Consider the following 22,343-nt stretch of genomic DNA (forward strand, 5'->3'; position numbering starts at 1 on the left):
TGGTGTGTTGGCCTTCATTACTGTGTTCAGTTCTGGTCGCCTCATTATAGGAAGGATGTGGAAACTTTAGAGAGGGTGCAGAGGAGATCTACCAGGATGCTGCCAGGATTGGAGAGCATGTCTTATGAGGATAGGTTGAGCGAGCTCGGGCTTTTCTCTTTGGAGAGAAGGAGGATGAGAGGTGACTTGATAGAGGTGCACAAGATGATAAGAGGCATAGATCGAGTGAACAGTCAGAGACTTTTTCCCAGGGCGACAATGGCTAACACAAGGGGGTATAATTTTAAGGTGATTGGAGGAAGGTATAAGGGGGATGTCAGGGGTAAGTTTTTTTTTACACAGAGAGTGGTGGGTGCGTGGAACGCGCTGCTGGCAGAGGTTGTGGGGGCAGATACATTAGGGACATTTAAGAGACTCTTAGATAGACATATGAATGATAGAGAAATGGAGGGCTATGTGGGAGGGAAGGGTTGGATAGATCTTAGAGCAGGATAAAACATCAGCACAACATTGTGGGCCGAAGAGCCTGTACTGTGCTGTAGTGTTCTACGTTCTATGAAATGCAAGGTGTTGCATTTTGGTAAGACAAACCAGAGCAGGACTTACACAGGAAATGGCAGGGCCCTGGAGGGTGGTGTAGAACAGGGAGACCTAGCGATACAAGTACATTGTTCCCTGAAAGTGGAGACACAGGTCGACTGGGTGGTGAAGAAGGCGTCTGGCATGCTTGCTGAGTACAGGAGTTGGAACGGCATGTTACAGCTGTACGGACATCAGTAAGGCCACATTGGTATTGGTTTATTATTGTCACTTGTACCGAGGTACAGTGAAAAGCTTGTCTTGCATACTGTGTACAGTTCTGGTCACCCTGTTGTAGGAGGGATGTCACTACACTGGTGAGAGTGCAGAAAGCAGGATGTTACTGGGACCGGATGCAAGGAGGGACTGCAGGAGGCTGAGGGGTGACCTTACAGAAGTACAGAGATAAGGTGAATAGCCACAGTCTTTTCCCCAGTGTCAAGGAGTCGAAATCTAGAGGGCACAGGTTTAAACCGAGAGGAGAAAGATTTAAAAGAGACCCGAGGTGCAACTTTTCCACACAGAGGGTGGGTGTACGGAACGAGCTGCCAGAGGAAGCTGCAGAAGGGGGAGCAATTACAGCATTTAAAAGTCACTTGGACAGGTACATGGATGGGAAAGGTTTAGAGGAACATGGGCCAAATGCAGGCAAATGGGACTGGCTCAGTCAGGCAACCCGATCGACATGGACGAGATGGGCCGAAGGGCCTGCTTCCGTGCTGTATGACTCTGACAGTAATGTGATAAACAGCACTCTGCCCATGTTAACTTCCCATCACACTAAACAAGGTGGATTTCAGAGGCTAATTATCAGTGTGAATCGATAAATCCCAGCGCCTGTGCGGATATGGAAAGACAGGAAACAACTTGTCAACATAACTATATGTGTTGAATGTGTCGAACTATACGTGTATATCTGGTCACCTAACTATAGAAAGGATATCAGTAAGATTGAAAGAGTGCAGAGGAGATTTACTAGAAGGTTGCCGGGTCTTCAGGAGTTGAGTTACAGGGAAAGATTGAACAGGGTAGGACTTTATTCCTTGGAGCGTAGAAGAATGAGGGGAGATTTGATAGAAGTTTACAAAATGATGAGGGGCACAGAGAGAGTTAATGCAAGTAGGCTCTTTCCACCTAGATTAGGAGAGATAAGTACAAGAGGACATGGCTTTAGGGTGAAAGGGAAAAGGTTTAGGGGGAACATTAGGGGGAACTTCACTCAGAGAGTGGTGGGAGTGCGGAACGAGCTGCCATCTGACGTGGTAAATGCGGGCTCACTCTGAAGTTTTAAGAATAAATTGGATAGATACATGGACGGGGGAGGTCTGGAGGGTTATGGACTGGGTGCAGGTCAATGGGACCAGTGGAATAAAGTTTTGGCACAGACTAGAAGGGCTGAAAGGCCTGTTTTCTGTGCTGTAGTGTTCTATGGTTCTATAAAACCAGGGCCATCCACAGCGCATTCAAACATACATGGGAAACGAGGGCATTTTAGTCCAGGAAAATCCTTCTCTCCTGTCAGCAGATGCATCACAGCTTGGTACAGCAACTGCTCTGCCCGGGACCGCAAGAAACTGCAGAGAGTTGTGGACACAGCTCAGCACATCACGAAAACCAGCCTCCCCTCCATGGACTCTGTCTATACTTCTCACTGCCTCAGTAAAACAGCCAACATAATCAAAGACCCCACCCACCCCAGACATTCTCTCTTCTCCCCCCTCCCATCGGGCAGAAGATACAAAAGCTTGAGAACACGTACCACCAGGCTCAAGGACAGCTTCTATCCCGCTGTTATACGACTATTGAACGGACCCCTTGTACAATAAAGATGAACTCTTGATCTCTCAATCTATCTCGTCGTGGCCCTTGCACCTTATTGTCTGCCTGCACTGCACTTTCTCTGTAACTGTAATACTTTATTCTGCATTCTGTTATTGTTTTCCCTTGTACTACCTCAATGTACTTATGTTTTGAAATGATCTGTATGGATGGCATGCAAAACAAAGATTTTCACTGTACCTCAGTACGTGTGACAATAATAAACCAATTACCAAACACTAAATCTCAGTATCTAAGGTATTGGAGATCAGCAAGACAGTTGTTTAAATATTATGGTGAACTGGAAATTAATCTGGGGAAGAACGGCCACTGGTGGATTTAGAATAAGGCATCCACAAGGATCCCACATTCAGCAAGACTAACGTTTAACCCGGAATTCACTTCTGGTCTGCACAGATTGTTCAAGACACTCCCTCAAAGGGCGAACCTCATCAGCTAAACAAAGTCGGTACGCTGCCCTCAACCTGTAGGGGACCGATGTCCCTTTCAACCTCACCCAGGACACTTAACTTTGTTTTAATCTGCACTCCTCTTACCTTTTTGTACCCGTGATGTACCCCATCAGCCATATGTGTACTGGAAAAGTAAGATGATGAGTAACCACTATGCTTAAACAATGAAATCCACGTTGTTACTAACAAGTGTGGAATAAGAAAGGTTTGTCAGTCATAATCCATAGGAACTCTCCTCTTCACCGACCCTCCCCACCCACTGAACCCCGTCCCACAGCCCACAGCCCACGGACACTCTCACCGACGCTCCCCACCCACTGAACCCCGTCCCACAGCCCAAGGGCACTCTCACCGACGCTCCCCACCCACTGAACCCCGTCCCACAGCCCACGGACACTCTCACCGACGCTCCCCACCCACTGAACCCCGTCCCACAGCCCACATTATTCTTGGTGCCAAAATGAATGTGAAGAATCTAGCCAATCAAAATTCTATACAATGGGGTCAAACTGAGACATCCAAAAACTCCTGCATAATATCTTCAACTTACCAGTTTACCAAGTAAAATCAACCCTTTCAGGAATATAAACACATTTCAGAATGAAGTTGAGATTAATCAGAGTGACATAAGAGGTGGAGGCCATTTGGCCCATTGGTTTCATGTTAGCTCTGTGGATCAACCTTCAGTCCCAATCCTCTATTCTATCCCTGAATCCAACTTTCGTTTGGAACAACTCATTGTTTCTGCAGGCAAGGTTTGGACCAATGGGATTCTGCACAAGTCAGTGGGAAGGGGGATTAGTTGAATGAAGTTTGTGGTGTGAATGGGCTTTTGTGGGACAGGTTGTTCCCACTTCACCCCCTCCCACGTCAAGCCTCCCCTTCCCCTTTCCTTCAGAAAATGGGGAAGAATTAGTGAGCTAACCGGGATGTACTCCTTCAGACAGAGACACCCTCTGCCTCATTTGTCAGCCGGCACTCAACTTACCTCTCTTTTTCCAGGAGATAACAAGGAGGACGCAGAGTATGAACAGCAGAACCAGAATAATCGCCACAGAAATAATAAGGTTGAAATTCCCTGCAAAAGAGAGAGAGCAGCTTAAACACCTGTTACGGACTCAGTCAAAGTCCCTTTAAGATAGTGTGTGTGTGTGTGTGTGTGTGTGTGTGTGTGTGTGTGTGTGGCGTACTTACGTCAATAGAAGATAAAGGACGTAATGACGTTGTTGAAAAGGTCAGAAGAAAGAGAGCGAGAGAGAGAAAAGGGAGAGAGACACTAGCCTGCTAGTTTCTCTATCGATGGATGAGAAACAATAACTGTGTCTGCCACAGAAATCCATGTATGGAAATTGGAAGTAATCCAGTGGAGTTCACTTTGTTGCTGACCTGTAGAAGGAAACAGGTATTTGTGTGTGGACAACCACGATACGGATGCTTTTCGGGGTGAGGAAGTCACTACCGAGTAAACACTGAGGTGTTGTCTGGGTTCCATCGTGGAACATTTGGACTTCGTAATTACTCTCTCTATGTTTCTCTACGTCTAATCTTCAGACAACGGTGGTTGTTGAAGAAGCCTTTGCTCATGTTTCACCTTATGGCTTGCGGAACTGAACTTTAAGAACCATTCCTGGACTTGGAGTTTGGGACTTTGCCACACACACACGGAGTTTAGTTTTTGGGGTTAATGCTCAAGGTTTAACATTTTTGAATTCTAACATACTAACATTTTTACTTTTATTTTTTGAATTATCATAAGTAGTGATTAATAAAATAGTTTTTAACACTGAATCATGACCCAGTGTGTTTCTTTTGTTGCTATTTCGTGACAAAATTGGGGGCTCGTCCGGGATCCAACCCAAAGATTAATGAGTGTCGTCTGGGATCGTTCCCCAGATTGACGAGATTCGTTCGAGATTCAATCCAAAGATTGTTGAGGGAGGTCTGATAAATTCTTTTCTTTTTAATTGGCTTGTGTGTGTGGAAACCAGCAACAATGGATACATTTTTGAAAAAAAACCCTCTCCTGGAGGATTGCAGGGGATGAGGAAGCCTGATTTGGTGAAAATTGCTGCAGAGCTACATCTTGAGGCAGTAACGCGATTTATAAGAAAGGCAGATATTCAGAGACTGATAGCTGGCCATTATGTGGAAAAGAAGGTGTTTGAGAAGGAAGTGTTAAAACAGTTTCCTGGCAGTGAACTAGCGATTTCTGAGGCACAGGTGCAGCTGGCAAAGATAGAGGCTGAACGAGAGCAAACCCGGTTAAAGATAGAGGCTGAACGGGAACGAGAGCTAACTCAGGTGAAGTTAGAGGCTGAACGGGAACGGGAACTAATTCGGTCGAAGCTTGAGGCTGAGGCAGAGGAAAGGAAAGCCCAGATGGACGTGAGGAGGATGGAGCTGGACAGGGAGGAGAAGGAAAAACAGAGGCAGCATGAGTTAAAAACAAAGCGAAAGAGTTTGGAATCTGATTCTGATGATGGGTTTTCAGCCAGCAGGGAGGTTCGATTAGTCCCTCCTTTTGAGGAAGATCAGGTTGATCAGTATTTTCAACATTTTGAAAAGGTTGCTGAGAGTTCGAACTGGCCAAAGGAAGGATGGGCTCTTATGTTACAGAGTGTAATTAAAGGTAAAGCTCAAAAAGCTTATTCTGCTTTGTCTGTTGAGGATGCAGCTGATTATACCAAGGTAAAACAAGCTGTGTTAAAGGCCTATGAATTGGTACCTGAAGCTTACAGACAAAAATGTAGAGACTTGAGGAAATCTTCAGATCAGACTTATATGGAATTTGCCAATGGAAAGAGAATATGTTTTGAACGATGGTACATGGCTAAAAATGTAGATGGGGATTTTGATAAATTGAAAGAATTGATGTTAGTGGAAGATTGTAAAAGATGTGTCCCGGCTGAATTAACAACATATTTAAATGAAAAGGAGGTGGAAACTTTACAAGAAACTGCTAGGTTGGCAGATGATTATGTTTTAACCCATAAATCCAAATGGGGACAACCTAAAACCTTTCAAAAGAGTTACAAGGACAATCCAGGTAAACCAGAGATTAAATCGGGAGGTAATCAAAAAGGGAAGGATGAAAAGAAGCCCGTGCTGGAGAAACCTGTTGAGCGTACTTGTTATTACTGTAGGAAACCTGGCCATGTAATAGCTAATTGTGCCCTTTTGAAGAAAAGGAAGGAAGCTGTGCCCAATGCTTGCTTTCAGGTAATTAAAAATCAAAACGGTTTAAGAGACGCTGTTAAAGATCAGTCCTTGCAAGAGGTAAAAGCTGAAAAGTTGGAGGAGGTGAGAAAGGAATTCCATTCTTATGTATCAGAGGGTCATATGATGAGTCACCCCAGGTGCCAGTGAAAATTCTTAGAGATACTGGGGCTAGTCAATCTCTCTTGCTGGACAGTGTCTTAAATTTTGGTGAAGAAACTGACACTGGTGAGGTAAATCTAGTGCGAGGCGTTACAGGTGACACCATGTCTGTCCCTTTACACAAGGTGATTTTAAAGTCAAAGTTCATAGAAGGACCTGTCGAGATAGGGATAAGACCTAGTTTGCCAGTGGAAGGAGTTTCTTTGTTATTGGGAATGACCTTGCAGATGGAGAAATTGTTCCTGTGGTACGGTTAACGACCAAACCAAGGATTGATGAGTCTGAGAATGATCCAGATGTTTACCCATCATGTGCGGTGACTCGAGCTAGAGCTAAAGAATTAGCCAAGACAGACAGTCCGGTGCAGTCTGATGTGGTTCCTTGTGACAGCCCTAAACAGGAAGAAAATTATGATGCCTTATCTGAGACTTTTCTGTCTTCACTGGAGAATCAACATCCTTATAGTGAGCCTGAATTTAAAGATTTGTCTTTGTCGAGGAAGGATTTTATGGTGGAACAGACAAAGGACCCTGAGTTGACAGAATTGAAAGAAAAAGCTCTCTCATGTGAGGAGATTGAAAAAGTGCCAATTGGATATTATGTCAAAAATGGAGTGTTAATGAGGAAATGGAGACCTCCTCATGTCCCCGTTAATGAGGAATGGGAAGTTATTCATCAGGTTGTTGTTCCAAAAGTCTATAGGAATGAGATTTTAAATTTGGCTCATAGTATGCCTTTGGGTGGTCATTTTGGTGTGAATAAAACTGTAGGGAAGATCTTGAAACAATTCTATTGGCCTGGTTTGAGAAAAGATGTGGTGATGTTTTGTCAAACCTGTCACACATGTCAGATGGTAGGTAAACCAAATCAAAAACCCCCTGTGGCTCCGTTGAAGCCAATTCCTGCTTTTGGTGAACCCTTTTTGAAGGTGATTGTGGACTGTGTTGGCCCATTACCAAAGTCTAAGACTGGAAATCAGTATTTGTTAAACATCATGTGTGCAACTTCCAGATTTCCAGAGGCAATACCCCTTAGAAATATTAAGGCCAAGACAGTGTCAAAGGCTCTTTTAAAATTTTTTACTTTGTTTGGTTTGCCAAAAGAAATCCAATCTGATCAAGGCAGTAATTTTATGTCTAATTTTTTTCAACAACTAGTCTATGAGCTGGGAGCAAAGCAAATTGTATCATCTGCATATCACCCAGAATCTCAGGGAGCTCTAGAGAGATTTCATTCTACTCTCAAAAATATGCTGAAGACGTATTGCTTTGAAAACACAAAGGATTGGGACGAAGGTATTCATTTACTTTTGTTTGCAATTAGAGAATCAATCCAGGAGTCATTAGGATTTAGTCCGTTTGAGCTTGTATTTGGACATAGGGTGAGAGGACCTTTGGAGTTGTTGAGAGAGCAGTGGGTTAATGAAGAAGTGCACTTGAGTCTGTTGGACTATGTCCAAAAATTTAAAACTCGGTTGGAGAGAGTCTGCCAGCTATCAAGAGAGAATTTGAAAACCAGCCAGATAAGAATGAAGACATATTTTGATAGACGTGCTCGGCCTAGGACATTTGCAGTGGGGCAAAAGGTGTTGGTATTTTTCCCTAGCCAAAATAATCCCTTGCAACCTCGTTTTTCTGGACCCTATGTTATTGAATCTCGAGTGACTGATCTAACATATATAATCAAAACACCAGATAGACGCAAGAAAACACAACTCTGTCATGTAAACATGTTGAAGCCTTATTATGAGAGAGATTCAGTTGTGGTCATGGTGGATGATATGAAGATTGTTTCTAGAATGCCTGATGTTGATGTTGAGGAAGGCCAATTTAGACCAAAAATTGTTCCATCGAAACTAAAAAAACCAAAATATCCTGGAGAACCTTGAAACGAAGTTGGACCATTTACAAGTTTCACAAAAACAACAGATGAGAGAATTAATTTTAAAATTTAAAAATCTGTTCCCAGATGTTCCAAAGAGAACGTCAATAATTACCCATGATGTTGATGTTGGGGATGCAAAACCAATCAAACAACACCCATATCGAATGAATGTGGAAAAATGTAAACTTGTTGATCAGGAGATAAAATACATGTTGGAAAATGATATTATTAGACATTCTACTTCAAATTGGAGTTCGCCCTGTGTTATTGTACCTAAACCTGATGGAACTGTTAGATTTTGCACAGATTACAGGAAAGTGAATGCTATAACAAAGTCAGATGCTTACCCTATTCCTAGGGTGGATGATTGCATAGACAGAGTGGGAAAGGCAAAATTTCTTACAAAGATTGACCTATTAAAAGGGTACTGGTGTGTTCCATTAACAGATAGAGGAAGGGAGATTTCTGCCTTTGTAACCCCTTCTGGATTGTATGAATATAATGTTTTGCCATTTGGAATGAAAAATGCTCCGGCAACATTTCAAAGAATGATTAATTCAGTGATTCATGGGTTAAAACATACAGATGCCTACATTGACGACTTAGTGACTGGGAATGATACTTGGGAAGATCACATCTCTGCGTTAGAAAGGTTGTTTGAAAGACTTTCCGAGGCTAACCTTACAGTTAACTTGGCTAAAAGTGAATTTGGCCATGCCACTGTGACGTATCTTGGTTATGTTGTAGGTCAAGGCAAGCAAGCTCCTGTTCAGGCAAAAGTTCAAGCAATATCTGAGTTCCTTATTCCCACAGGTACGAGGACTGTTAGAAGATTTTTGGGAACGGTTGGATATTATCGAAAATTTTGTAAAAATTTTGCTGATATTGCTCTTCCCCTAACTAATCTTCTGAAGAAGGGAGTAAAGTTTGTTTGGACAGATTCTTGTCAAGAAGCATTTGAGAAGCTGAAAGCCATTTTATGCTACCATCCTGTGCTCAAAACACCTGACTTTGAAAGGCCATTTTTGTTAGCAGTAGATGCCAGTGATGAAGCTGCAGGAGCTGTGTTGTTGCAGAAGGGTGACCTTGATGATGTTGACCATCCTGTAGCTTACTTTTCAAAGAAATTTAATGAGCATCAAAAGAATTATTCCACCATAGAGAAGGAATTACTGTCACTTATTTTAGCCTTGCAACATTTCAGTGTATATGTTTGCACTGCTCAGAAACCATTGACTGTGTATACAGATCATAACCCATTGGTGTTTCTGAGCCAAGTCAAAAACAAGAACAGAAAGCTGTTAAACTGGAGTTTAATTTTGCAAGAGTTTGATCTCAGGATAACTCACACTAAAGGCAAAGATAATGTGATTGCTGATTGTCTTTCCCGATGTTAAATGGGAAACGTATATCTGTACTAATCTGATATTCTGTAGTTGTGTAGCAGGGTAATTATTAACATTACTAACTGTATGCGCGGTTAAATTTTCCTTGGGAAAAATTCTTTTTAGGTGGGAGGTGTTACGGACTCGGTGAAAGTCCCTTTAAGATAGAGAGAGAGAGAGAGAGTGTGTGTGTGTGTTACATCAATAGAAGATAAAGGACGTAATGATGTTGTTGAAGAGGTCAGAAGAAAGAGAGCGAGAGAGAGAAAAGGGAGAGAGACACTAGCCTGCTAGTTTCTCTATCGATGGATGAGAAACAATAACTGTGTCTGCCACAGAAATCCATGTATGGAAGTTGGAAGTAATCCGGTGGAGTTCACTTTGTTGCTGACCTGTAGAAGGAAACAGGTATTTGTGTGTGGACAACCACGATACGGATGCTTTTCGGGGTGAGGAAGTCACTACCGAGTAAACACTGAGGTGTTGTCTGGGTTCCATCGTGGAACATTTGGACTTCGTAATTACTCTCTCTATGTTTCTCTACGTCTACATCTTATCCTCAGACAACGGTGGTTGTTGAAGAAGCCTTTGCTCATGTTTCACCTTATGGCTTGCGGAACTGAACTTTAAGAACCATTCCTGGACTTGAGGTTTGGGACTTTGCCACACACACACACAGACACACACACACACACACACGAAGAGTTTAGTTTTTGGGGTTAATGTTCAAGGTTTAACATTTTTGAATTCTAACATACTAACATTTTTACTTTTATTTTTTGAATTATCATAAGTAGTGATTAATAAAATAGTTTTTAACACTGAATCATGACCCAGTGTGTTTCTTTTGTTGCTGGTTCGTAACACACCAAACCTCAGGAAACTAGAGTGCCCATATTTCCACTTTCACCGCTCTTCAATGGCTTTCTCTCAATCGATGATGTTCAATTGCTCAGCTGTGGTAACGTCATTCTAAACTTGTTCATAGAGTCACAGAGCAATACAGCACGGATACAGGCCCTTCGGCCCAACCCATCCATGCCGACCACGGTGCCCACCCAGCTAGTCCCAATTTCCTGCGTTCGGCCCATATCCCTCCAAGCCCCGCCCCTCCATGTACCTATCCAAGTGCTTCTTAAATGATACTGATGTACCTGCCTCACCCACTTCCTCTGGCAGCTCGTTCCACACACTCACCACCCACTGTGTGAAAAAGTTGCCCCTCAGGTCCCTTTTAAATCTTTCCCCTCTCACCCTAAACCCATATCCCCTAGTTTTGGACTCCCCTAGTTTTAGACTCCCCTACCCTGGGAACAGACTGTCACCGTCCACCTTATCTATGCCTCTCATAATTTCAAACACCACTACAAGGTCACCCCTCATTCTCCTACATTCCAAGGAATAAAGCCCTAGCCTGGTCAACCTCTCCCTATAACTCAGTCCTTCGAGTCCTGGCCACATCCTCGTAAATCTTTTCTGCACTCTTTCCAGTTTAGTAACATCTTTCTTATAACAGGGTGACCAAAACTGTGCACAATACTCCAAGTGCGGCCTCACCAGCGTCCTGTACAACTGCAACGTAATGTTCCAACTCCTATACTCAATGCCCTGTCTGATGAAGGTCAGTGTGCTAAACACCTTTATGAAATAAGTGAAAAGGTAAATAATCCATTGTGAAATCTCCCTTTATTCTGAGGCTGTGCCCTCGGATCCTAGACTCCCCCACTGATGGAAACATCCCCTGCATGTCCACTCTATCCAGGCCTTTCAGTATCTGGTAGGTTTCAATGAGATCCCCCACCCCCCCCCCCCCCCCCCATCCTCCTGAACTCGCTCAGAGGCGTCAAACGCTCCTCATATGTTAAACCTTTCTTTCCTGGGATCCTTCTTGTGAACCTCCTCTGGACCCTCTCCAGGGCCAGCACATCTTCCCTCAGATACGGGGCCCAAAATAACACACAATATTCCAAATGCGGTCTGCCCAATGCCTTATGAAGCCTCAGCAGTACATCATTACTTTTATGTTCTAGTCCTCTCGAAATGCAACACCTCGCACTTATCTGAACTGAACTTCATTTGCCATTCCTCAGCCCACTTACTCAGCTGATCGAAATCCCTCTGTAAATCCTGATAATTTTCTTCATCATCTACAACAGCACCTATTTTAATATCATCTGCAAACTTACTAACCACTCCTTGTACATTCTCATCCAAATCATTGATATAGATGACAAATAGCAGTGGGCCCAGCACCGACCGCTGGCGAACACAACTCATCGCCAGCCTTCAGTCCATAGACCAGAGAAGGACAGCAGATTTCCTCTGCCGAAAACCAGAGAAGCAGATGGTGGTCTCGTGGTCTGATTGATCATGGTTACAATAACCAGCTTTTTATTTCAGATTTGTTCAATTATTCGGATGTAAATTCCCAGCTACTGACGTAGGATTTAAACATGATCTGGAGCAATTTTCTAAGCTGATCTGGATGTATCACGGCTCGGTACGGCAACTGCTCTGCCCAGGACCGCAAGAAGCTGCAGAGAGTTGTGGGGACAGCCCAGCGCATCACGGACACCAGCCTCTCCTCCTTGGACACTCGCTGCCTTGGTGTAGCAGCCAGCATAATCAAAGACCCCACCCACCCGGGTCATTCTCTCTTCTCTCCTCTTCCATCAGGTAGAAAATACAGGAGCCTGAGGGCACGTGCCACCAGACTTAAGGACAGCTTCTACCCCACTGTGATAAGATCTTGGGGTCCGAGTCCATAGGACACTCAAAGCGGCTGTGCAGGTTGACTCTGTGGTTAAGAAGGCATATGGTGTATTGTCCTTCATCAATCGGGGAATTGAATTTAGGAGCCGTGAGGTATTGTTGCAGCCATATATGTCCCTGGTCAGACCCCACTTGGAGTATTGTGCTCAGTTCTGGTCGCCTCACTACAGGAAAGATGCGGAAGCCATAGAGAGGGTACAGAGGAGATTTACAAGGATGCTGCCTGGAATGCGGAGCATGCCTTATGAAAGCAGGTTGAGGGAACTCGGCCTTTTCTCCTTGGAGAGACGGAGGATGAGGGGGCACCTGATAGAGGTGTACAAGATGATGAGAGGTATTGAAAGGGTAGATAGTCAGAGACTTTTCCCCACGGCTGAAATGGTGGCCACAAGAAGACATAGGTTCAAGGTTCTAGGGAGTAGATATAGAGGAGATGTCAGGGGTAAGTTTTTTACTCAGAGAGTGGTGAGTGTGTGGAATGGGCTGCCGGCAACGGCGGTGGAGGCGGATACAATAGGGTCTTTCAAGAGACTGTTGGATAGGTACATGGAGCTTAGAAAAATAGAGAGCTATGGGTAAGCCTAGTAATTTCTAGGGTAGGGACATGTTCGGCACAGCTTTGTGGGTCGATGGGCCCGAATTGTGCTGCAGGTTTTCTATGTTTCTATATTTCTATGACTATTCAACGGTTCCCTTATACAATGAGATGGACTCTGACCTCACGATCTACCTTGTCGTGACCTTGCACCTTATTGCACTGCACTTTCTCTGTTGCTGTGACACTTTACTCTGTACTGTTATTGTTTTTACCTGTATTACATCAATGCACTGCACTGTACTAACTCAATGTAACTGCACTGTGTAATGAATTGACCTGTACGATCAATTTGTAAGACAAGTTTTTCACCGTACCTCGGTACATGTTACAATAGTAAACCAATTCCAATAGGAGTTAGTCCATTCCCATCACCAGAGAATGGGCAATAAGTGTTAGACCTTGTAGGAAATGGCCACGTTTGTGAATGAATAAGAATGAAATACCACTTTTTAGGAAATAAAAGCCTAAAACTACACGTGCTAAAAATCTGAAATAAAAACAGAAAATGCTGGAAACGCTCAGCGGGTCAGGCAGCATCTGTGGAGAAAGAAACAGGTAATGTTTCTGGTCGACAACCTTGCATCAGAATTGGAGCAGTGAGCAGCTGAGAAAGGGGAGGGGCAGCCAGAACAAGGGGAATGGCTGTGATAGGACGGAGACCAAGGGAGTCCAGGTGACGGAGAGGGTGGTGGTGCCACGTGATAAAGGGTGGTGAGTCACAGCTTTCTCTTGTCGTTTATCTGAGGGAGATAAATAAGAAGAAAAAATAAATGATGCATGGGCCGTGAGGTGTGGAAGACGTTGCTGAAAATTGAAAGTGAAGGGTTTCTGGTGCTTTCCTTAGCCTTTTTAAGTGCTGGGAAGTCAAAGTTTCTGTCCTAGACGACTTGCTGACTCTGTGAACATACAGCTCGGTGAGGTGCATAATACAAACTGCTGGAGGACCTCAGTGGGTCAGGCAGCATCTATGGAGGCAGAGGGATGATCAACATTTCCGGTCAAGAACCTGCATACCATCTGACATCCACCATCATGGAGTGCTGCCTGAGGCTGGTTACGGCGCACTTCAGCTCCAGCCTCCCAGACAACCTCGACCCACTGCAATTCGCCTACCGCCATAACAGGTCCACGCCGGACACCATCTCCCTGGACCTACACTCATCTCTGGAGCATCCGGACAGTAAAGGCACCTACATTAGACTATTGTTTATTGACTACAGCTCTGCCTTCAATACCATAATTCCAAGCAAATTCATCACCAAACTCTGAGACCTGGGACTTTGCAACTAGATCCTTAACTTTCTGACTAACAGACCGCAAGGAGGCAGCAATACCTCCGGCACGATTATCCTCAACACCGGTGCCCCACAAGGCTGCGTCCTCAGCCCCTGCTCTATTTCCTATACACTCATGAATGTGTGGCCAGATTCTGCTCTAACTCCCTCTACAAGTTTGCAGATGACAGCACCGTAGTGGACCGTATCTCAAATAACGATGAGTCGGAGTACAGGAAGGAGATAGAGAGCTTAGTGACATGGTGTCATGACAACAACCTTTCCCTCAATGTCAGCAAAACAAAAGAGCTGGTCATTGACTTCAGGAAGGGGGGCGGTGTGCATGCACCTGCTGCGTCAATGGTGCTGAGGTCGAGAGGATTGAGAGTTAAGTTCCTAGCAGTTAACATCATCAATAGCCTGTCCTGATCCAGCCAGGTGGACACTATGGCCAAGAAAGCTCACCAGCGCCTCCACTTCCTCAGGAGGCTAAAGTCATGTCCCCTTTGACCCTCACCAATTTTTACTGATGCATCATAGAAAGCATCCGATATACATCGTATACATCCTATGCATCATGGCTTGGTACAGCAACTGCTCTGCCTGGGACTACAAGAAACTGCAGAGAGTTGTGGACACAGCCCAGCACATCACAGAAACCAGCCTCCCCTCCATGGACTCTGTCTACACTTCTTGCTGCCTCAGTAAAGCAGCCAACATAATCAAAGACCCCACCCACCCCGGACATTCTCTCTTCTCCCCCCTCCCATCGGGCAGAAGGTACAAAAGCCTGAAAGCACGTACCACCAGGCTCAAGCACAGTTTCTATCTCGGTGTTATAAGACTATTGAACCGTCCCCTAGTATGACAAATTGGACTCCTGACCTCACAGTCCACCTCGTTATGACCTTGCACCTTATTGTCTGCCTGCACTGCACTTTCTCTGTCACTGTAACACTTTATTCTGCATTCTGTTATTGTTTTCCCTTGTACTACCTCAATGCACTGATGTGATGAAATGATCTGTATGGACAGCACGCAAAACAAAGTTTTTCACTGTACCTCAGTACCTGTGACAATAATAAACGAATTTACCAAAGAACCTTGGCATGACGTTTTGCAGAAGGTGCATCCTCTGTGATAGCTGCTGGATTTAGAGCTGCTGCTCCTCAGTTACGAGTCCACATGTGACTCCTGGACTCAGGCAAGGCCCAACTTGGCTGTGATGCCTCCCACAGTCAGGGAGCCAATTGAGTACCTGTGGAACCATCCTGGGTGAAGGATCGTCTGAGATCAAGACATGGTGGAGAAGCTCAACTCAATGTCAGCGGACTCTGCGAGTGACTCACACAACATTCAGCCCCAGGGTCTGGACACTGAAGGCTGAGGTGGAGGTTACACCAAATGCAACATGTGGCAGAGGTTCTGACAAAGTGTTACACCCTCCCTGTACACTGCAGAGTGTGGCAATGGTTTCTTACCGGCTCTGACCCGCAGACGGACCTCACACTGGGACAGATGGATAAACGGGTGGTCTATTTTGTAGTCGGGGTTGTGGCCGAAGAACGGATAACGGTAATAGTCCGGTTTCCTGAACTCCACCAGACACAGGTACCCGTCACTGTCCTCCGCACTCAGCTGCTTGATCCTGGTCGAGGCGTTTCCCTGCTCTGGGTCCCCGACGAGCTCGTACCGAGTCACTCCGTTTTCCGCTGCCCAGGACCCATTTCTATGGTGTGTGAAGGTGACGATGTGTCGGTAGGGATCCTTCCTCACCCACGTCACCGTGTGTAGGTTGTGGTAGAACTGATACCGTGTGAACACACAGGGTAACGTGGCCGAAGCTCCCTCAGTCCCGTTCACCACTGAGCCGTTCCCGTCAGGAGCTGAGGGGAGGACAGACACCGGAATGTGTCAGTTAACTCTCGCCAAACACATTTAACTCCTGACAATATTTCCATCCCATGAAGTAATAAAATGCTTAACCCCCCCCCCCCACACAGCACCCACCCAGATGAAAACACCCTTGGCTGTGTCTCACTCATTACGAGCCATTCAACCCAGATTAACTCTTTCATTCCCAACCCCCCTTCTCCTAACTGGGGAATTAAATTATTTCTCGAGTTATTTCATGGTTTATTGCATCTGGTGGCCAGATTCTGCTCTAACTCCATCTACAAGTTTGCAGATGATACCACCATTGTAGGCCGTATCTCAGATAACGATGAGTTGGCGTACAGGAAGGAGACAGAGAGCTTAGTGATATGGTGTCATGGCAACAACTTTTCCCTCAATGTCAACAAAAGAGCTGGTCATCGACTTCAGGAAGGGGGCAGTGTACAGGCTCCTGTGTCCTTAGTGTATCAATGTATCAATGGTGCTGAGGTCAAGAGGGTTGAGTGCTTCAAGTTCCAAGGAGTGAACATCACCCATAGCCTGTGCTGGTCCAACCACGTAGATGCCACGGCCAAGAAAGCTCACCAGCGCCTCTACTTCCTCAGGAGGCTAAAGAAATTTGGCATGTCCCCTTTGACAATCACCGACTTTTATCGAGGCACCATAGAAAGCATCCTTTATGGAAGCATCACGGCTTGGTACAGCAACTGCTCTGCCCAGGACTGCAAGAAACTGCAGAGAGTTGTGGACACAGCCCAGCTCATCACAGAAACCAGCCTCCCCTCCATGGACTCTGTCTACACTTCTCGCTGCCTCGGTAAAGCAGCCAACATAATCAAAGACCCCACCCACCCTGGACATTCTCTCTTCTCCCCCCTCCCATCGGGCAGAAGATACAAAAGCCTGAAAGCGCGTACCACCAGGCTCAAGGACAGCTTCTATCTTGCTGTTATAAGACTATTGAACGGTGTTACGGACTCAGTGAAAGTCCCTTTAAGATAGAGAGTGTGTGTGTGTATGTGTGTGTGGGGCGTGCTTATGTCAAGAGAAGATAAAGGACGTAATGACATTGTTGAAGAAGTCAGAAGAAGAAGGAGAGAGAGAGAGAAGGGAGAGAGACACCAGCCTGCTAGTTTTCTCTATCGATGGATGAGAAACAATAACTGTGTCTGCCACTGAAATCCATGTATGGAAGTTGGAAGTAATCCGGTGGAGTTCACTTTGTTGCTGACCTGTAGGAGGAAACAGGTATTTGTGTGTGTGGACGACCACAATTCGGATGCTTTTCGGGGTGAGGAAGTCACTACCGAGTAAACACTGGAGTGTTGTTTGGGTTCCATCGTGGAACATTTGGATTTCGTATTTACTCTCCCTATGTTCTCTACATCTACGTCTTATCTTCAGACAACGGTGGTTGTTGAGGAAGCCCTTGCTCATGTTTCACCTTATGGCTTGCGGAACTGAACTTTAAGAACCATTCCTGAACTGGGAGTTTGGGACTTTGTCACACACACACGAAGAGTTTAGTTTTGGGGTTAACATTCAAAGTTTAACATTTTTGAATTCTAACATACTAACATTTTTACTTTTATTTTACGTATTATCATAAGTAGTGATTAATAAAATAGTTTTTAACACTGAATCATGCTCAGTGTGTTTCTTTTGTTGCTGGTTTGTGACAAAATTGGGGGTTCGTCCGGGATCCAATCCAAAGATTAACGAGTGTCGTCTGGGATCGTTCCCCAGATTGACGAGATTTGTTCGGGATTCAAGCCAAAGATTTTTGAGGGAGGTCTGATAAATTCTTTTTAATTGGCTTGTGTGTGTGGAAACCAGCAGCAATGGATATTAAGGCATTTTTGGAGTCACCAACCCAAAAGGGATTGGAGGTGGCGAAAAAGGATGATCTGATAAAGATTGCTACAAGGTTAAACCTTACAGAAGTAAAGCAGTCTATGAGAAAGGCAGATATTCAGAGACCGATAGCTGGCCATTATGTGGAAAAGAAGGTGTTTGAGAAGGAAGTGTTAAAACAGTTTCCTGGCAGCGAAATAGCAATTTCTGAGGCACAGGTGCAGCTGGCAAAGATAGAGGCTGAACGAGAGCAAAATAAATTAGAAGCTGAACGAGAGCAAAAGAGATTAGAGGCTGAACGAGAGCAAACCCAGTTAAAGATAGAAGCCGAACAAAAGAAATTAGAGGCTGAACGAGAGATAACTCAGATGAAGATAGAGGCTGATCTAGCAATGAAGCAGATGGAATTGAGGAGGATGGAGCTGGATAGCGAGGAGAAAGAGAGGCAGCATGAGTTAAAAATGAAGCGTAAGAGTTCGGAATCTGATTCTGATGATGGTTTTTCAGCCAGCAGGGAGGTTCGATTAGTCCCTCCTTTTGAAGAAGATCAGGTTGATCAGTATTTCCAACATTTTGCTGTGAGTTCAAACTGGCCAAGGAAAGGATGGGCTCTTATGGTACAGAGTGTGATTAAAGGTAAAGCTCAAAAAGCTTATTCTGCTTTGTCTGCTGAGGATGCAGCTGATTATACCAAGGTAAAACAAGCTATATTGAAGGCCTATGAATTGGTACCTGAAGCTTATAGACAAAAATTCAGAGACTTGAGGAAATCTGCAGATCAGACTTACATGGAATTTGCCAATAGAAAGAGAATATGTTTTGAACAATGGTACATGGATAAAAATGTAGATGGGGATTTTGATAAATTGAAAGAGTTGATATTAGTGGAAGACTTTAAAAGATGTGTTCCAGCTGAATTAACAACATATTTAAATGAAAAGGAGGTGGAAACTTTACAAGAAACTGCTAGGTTGGCAGATGATTATGCTTTAACCCATAACTCCAAATGGGGACAACCTAAAACCTTTCAAAAGAGTTACAGGGACAATCCAGGTAAACCGGAGATTAAATTGGGAGGTAATCAAAAAGGAAAGGATGAAAAGAAGCCCGTGCTGGAGAAACCTGTTGAGCGTACTTGTTATTACTGTAGGAAACCTGGCCATGTGATATCTAATTGTGCCCTTTTGAAGAAAAGGAAGGAAGCTGTGCCCAATGCTTGCTTTCAGGCAATTAAAAATCAAAAAGGTTTAGGAGATGCTGTTAAAGATCAGTCCTTGCAAGAGGTAAAAGCTGAAAAGTTGGAGGAGGTGAGAAAGGAATTCCGTTCTTATGTATCAGAGGGTTTTGTTTCACTGAATGATGAGTCACCCCAGGTGCCAGTGAAAATTCTTAGAGATACTGGGGCTAGTCAATCTCTCTTGCTGGACAGTGTCTTAAATTTTGGTGAAGAAACTGACACTGGTGAGGTAAATCTAGTGCGAGGCGTTACAGATGACACCATATCTGTCCCTTTACACAGGGTGATTTTAAAGTCAAAGTTCGTAGAAGGACCAGTCGAGATAGGGATAAGACCTAGGTTGCCAGTGGAAGGAGTTGCTTTGTTATTGGGGAATGACCTTGCAGATGGAGAAAGTGATCCTGTGGTACGGTTAACGACCAAACCAAGGATTGATGAGTCTGAGAATGATTCAGATGTTTACCCATCATGTGCGGTGACTCGAGCTAGAGCTAAAGAATTAGCCAAGACAGACAGTCCGGTGCAGCCTGATGTAGTTCCCTGTGACAGTCCTAAACAGGAAGAAAATTATGATGCCTTATCTGAGACTTTTCTGTCTTCACTGGAGGATCAACATCCTTATAGTGAGCCTGAATTTAAAGATTTGTCTTTGTCGAGGAAGGATTTTATGGTGGAACAGACAAAGGACCCTGAGTTGACAGAATTGAAAGAAAAAGCTCTCTCATGTGAGGAGATTGAAAAAGTGCCAATTGGATATTATGTTAAAAATGGAGTGTTAATGAGGAAATGGAGACCTCCTCATGTCCCCGTTAATGAGGAATGGGAAGTTATTCATCAGGTTGTTGTTCCAAAAGTTTATAGGGATGAAATTTTAAACCTGGCCCATAGTATGCCTTTGGGTGGTCATTTTGGGGTGAATAAAACTGTAGGGAAGATCTTGAAACAATTCTATTGGCCTGGTTTGAGAAAAGATGTGGTGATGTTTTGTCAAACCTGTCACACATGTCAGATGGTAGGTAAACCAAATCAAAAACCCCCTGTGGCTCCTTTGAAACCAATTCCTGCTTTTGGTGAGCCTTTTCGAAGGTGATTGTGGACTGTGTTGGCCCCTTACCAAAGTCTAAGACTGGAAATCAGTATTTGTTAACCATCATGTGTGCCACTTCTAGATTTCCAGAAGCAATACCCCTTAGAAATATTAAGGCCAAGACGGTGTCAAAGGCTCTTTTAAAATTTTTTACCTTGTTTGGTTTGCCAAAAGAAATTCAATCTAATCAAGGTAGTAATTTTATGTCAAATTTTTTTCAACAACTAGTCTATGAGCTGGGAGCAAAGCAAATTGTAGCATCTGCATATCACCCAGAATCTCAAGGAGCTCTGGAGAGATTTCATTCTACTCTCAAAAATATGCTGAAGACTTATTGCTTTGAAAACACAAAGGATTGGGACGAAGGTATCCATTTACTTTTGTTTGCCGTTAGAGATTCAATCCAGGAGTCAATAGGATTTAGTCCGTCTGAGCTTGTATTTGGACATAGGGTGAGAGGACCTTTGGAGTTGTTGAGAGAGCAATGGGTTAATGAAGAAGTGCACTTGAGTCTGTTGGACTATGTCCAAAAATTTAAAACTCAGTTGGAGAGAATCTGCCAGCTAGCGAGAGAGAATTTGAAAACCAGCCAGATAAGAATGAAGACATATTTTGATAGACGTGCTCGGCCTAGGACATTCGCAGTGGGGCAAAAGGTGTTGGTATTTTTCCCTAGCCAAAATAATCCCTTGCAATCTCGTTTTTCTGGACCCTATGTTATTGAATCTCGAGTGACTGATCTAACATATATAATCAAAACACCAGATAGACGCAAGAAAACACAACTCTGTCATGTAAATATGCTAAAACCTTATTATGAGAGGGATTCAGTTGTGACCTTGGTGGATGATGTAAAGGTTGTTTCTAGAATGCCTGATGTTGATGTTGAGGAAGGCCAATTTAGACCAAATATTGTTCCATCAAAACTAAAAAACCAAAATATCCTGGAGAACCTTGAAACGAAGTTGGACCATTTACAAGTTTCACAAAAACAACAGATGAGAGAATTAATTTTAAAATTTAAAAATCTGTTCCCAGATGTTCCAAACAGAACATTGATAATTACCCATGATGTTGATGTTGGGGATGCAAAACCAATCAAACAGCACCCATATCGAATGAATGTGGAAAAAAGTAAACTTGTTGATCAGGAGATAAAATACATGTTGGAAAATGATATTATTAGACATTCTACTTCAAATTGGAGTTCGCCCTGTGTTATTGTACCTAAACCTGATGGAACTGTTAGATTTTGCACAGATTACAGGAAAGTGAATGCTGTAACAAAGTCAGATGCTTACCCTATTCCTAGGGTGGATGATTGCATAGACAGAGTGGGAAAGGCAAAATTTCTTACAAAGATTGACCTATTAAAAGGGTACTGGTGTGTTCCATTAACAGATAGAGGAAGGGAGATTTCTGCCTTTGTAACCCCTTCTGGATTGTATGAATACAATGTTTTACCATTTGGAATGAAAAATGCTCTGGCAACATTTCAAAGAATGATTAATTCGGTGATTCATGGGTTAAAACATACAGATGCCTACATTGACGACTTAGTGACTGGGAATGATACTTGGGAAGATCACATCTCTGCGTTAGAAAGGTTGTTTGAAAGACTTTCCAAGGCTAACCTTACAGTTAACTTGGCTAAAAGTGAATTTGGCCATGCCACTGTGATGTATCTTGGTTATGTTGTAGGTCAAGGCAAGCAAGCTCCTGTTCAGGCAAAAGTTCAAGCAATATCTGAGTTCCCTATTCCCACAGGTACGAGGACTGTTAGAGGATTTTTGGGAATGGTTGGATATTACCGAAAATTTTGTAAAAATTTTGCTGATATTGCTCTTCCCCTAACTAATCTTCTGAAGAAGGGAGTAAAGTTTGTTTGGACAGATTCTTGTCAAGAAGCATTTGAGAAGCTGAAAGCCATTTTATGCTACCATCCTGTGCTCAAAACACCTCACTTTGAAAGGCCATTTTCGTTAGCAGTAGATGCCAGTGATGAAGCTGCAGGAGCTGTGTTGTTGCAGAAGGGTGACCTTGATGATATTGACCATCCTGTAGCTTACTTTTCAAAGAAATTTAATGAGCATCAAAAGAATTATTCC

At 43.8% G+C, this 22,343-nt stretch overlaps 1 protein-coding gene across 1 annotated transcript in view; it reads right to left on the reverse strand.

Annotated features, from left to right (window-relative positions):
- Window positions 1-22,343, reverse strand: part of LOC127572361 (uncharacterized) — a 36,269-nt gene that overhangs the window by 8,206 nt on the left and 5,720 nt on the right. Inside the window, exons 3-5 of the mRNA XM_052019531.1 lie at window positions 15,643-16,047; window positions 3,859-3,948; window positions 2,955-2,994 (exon numbers count right to left, since the gene is read on the reverse strand). Coding sequence (XP_051875491.1) covers window positions 2,955-2,994; window positions 3,859-3,948; window positions 15,643-16,047 — 535 coding nt within the window. The remainder of the gene's footprint in view (window positions 1-2,954; window positions 2,995-3,858; window positions 3,949-15,642; window positions 16,048-22,343) is intronic.

The sequence above is a fragment of the Pristis pectinata genome, chromosome 7 (assembly GCF_009764475.1).
Source record: "Pristis pectinata isolate sPriPec2 chromosome 7, sPriPec2.1.pri, whole genome shotgun sequence".
In the NCBI taxonomy this organism is placed as follows: Eukaryota; Metazoa; Chordata; class Chondrichthyes; order Rhinopristiformes; family Pristidae; genus Pristis; species Pristis pectinata.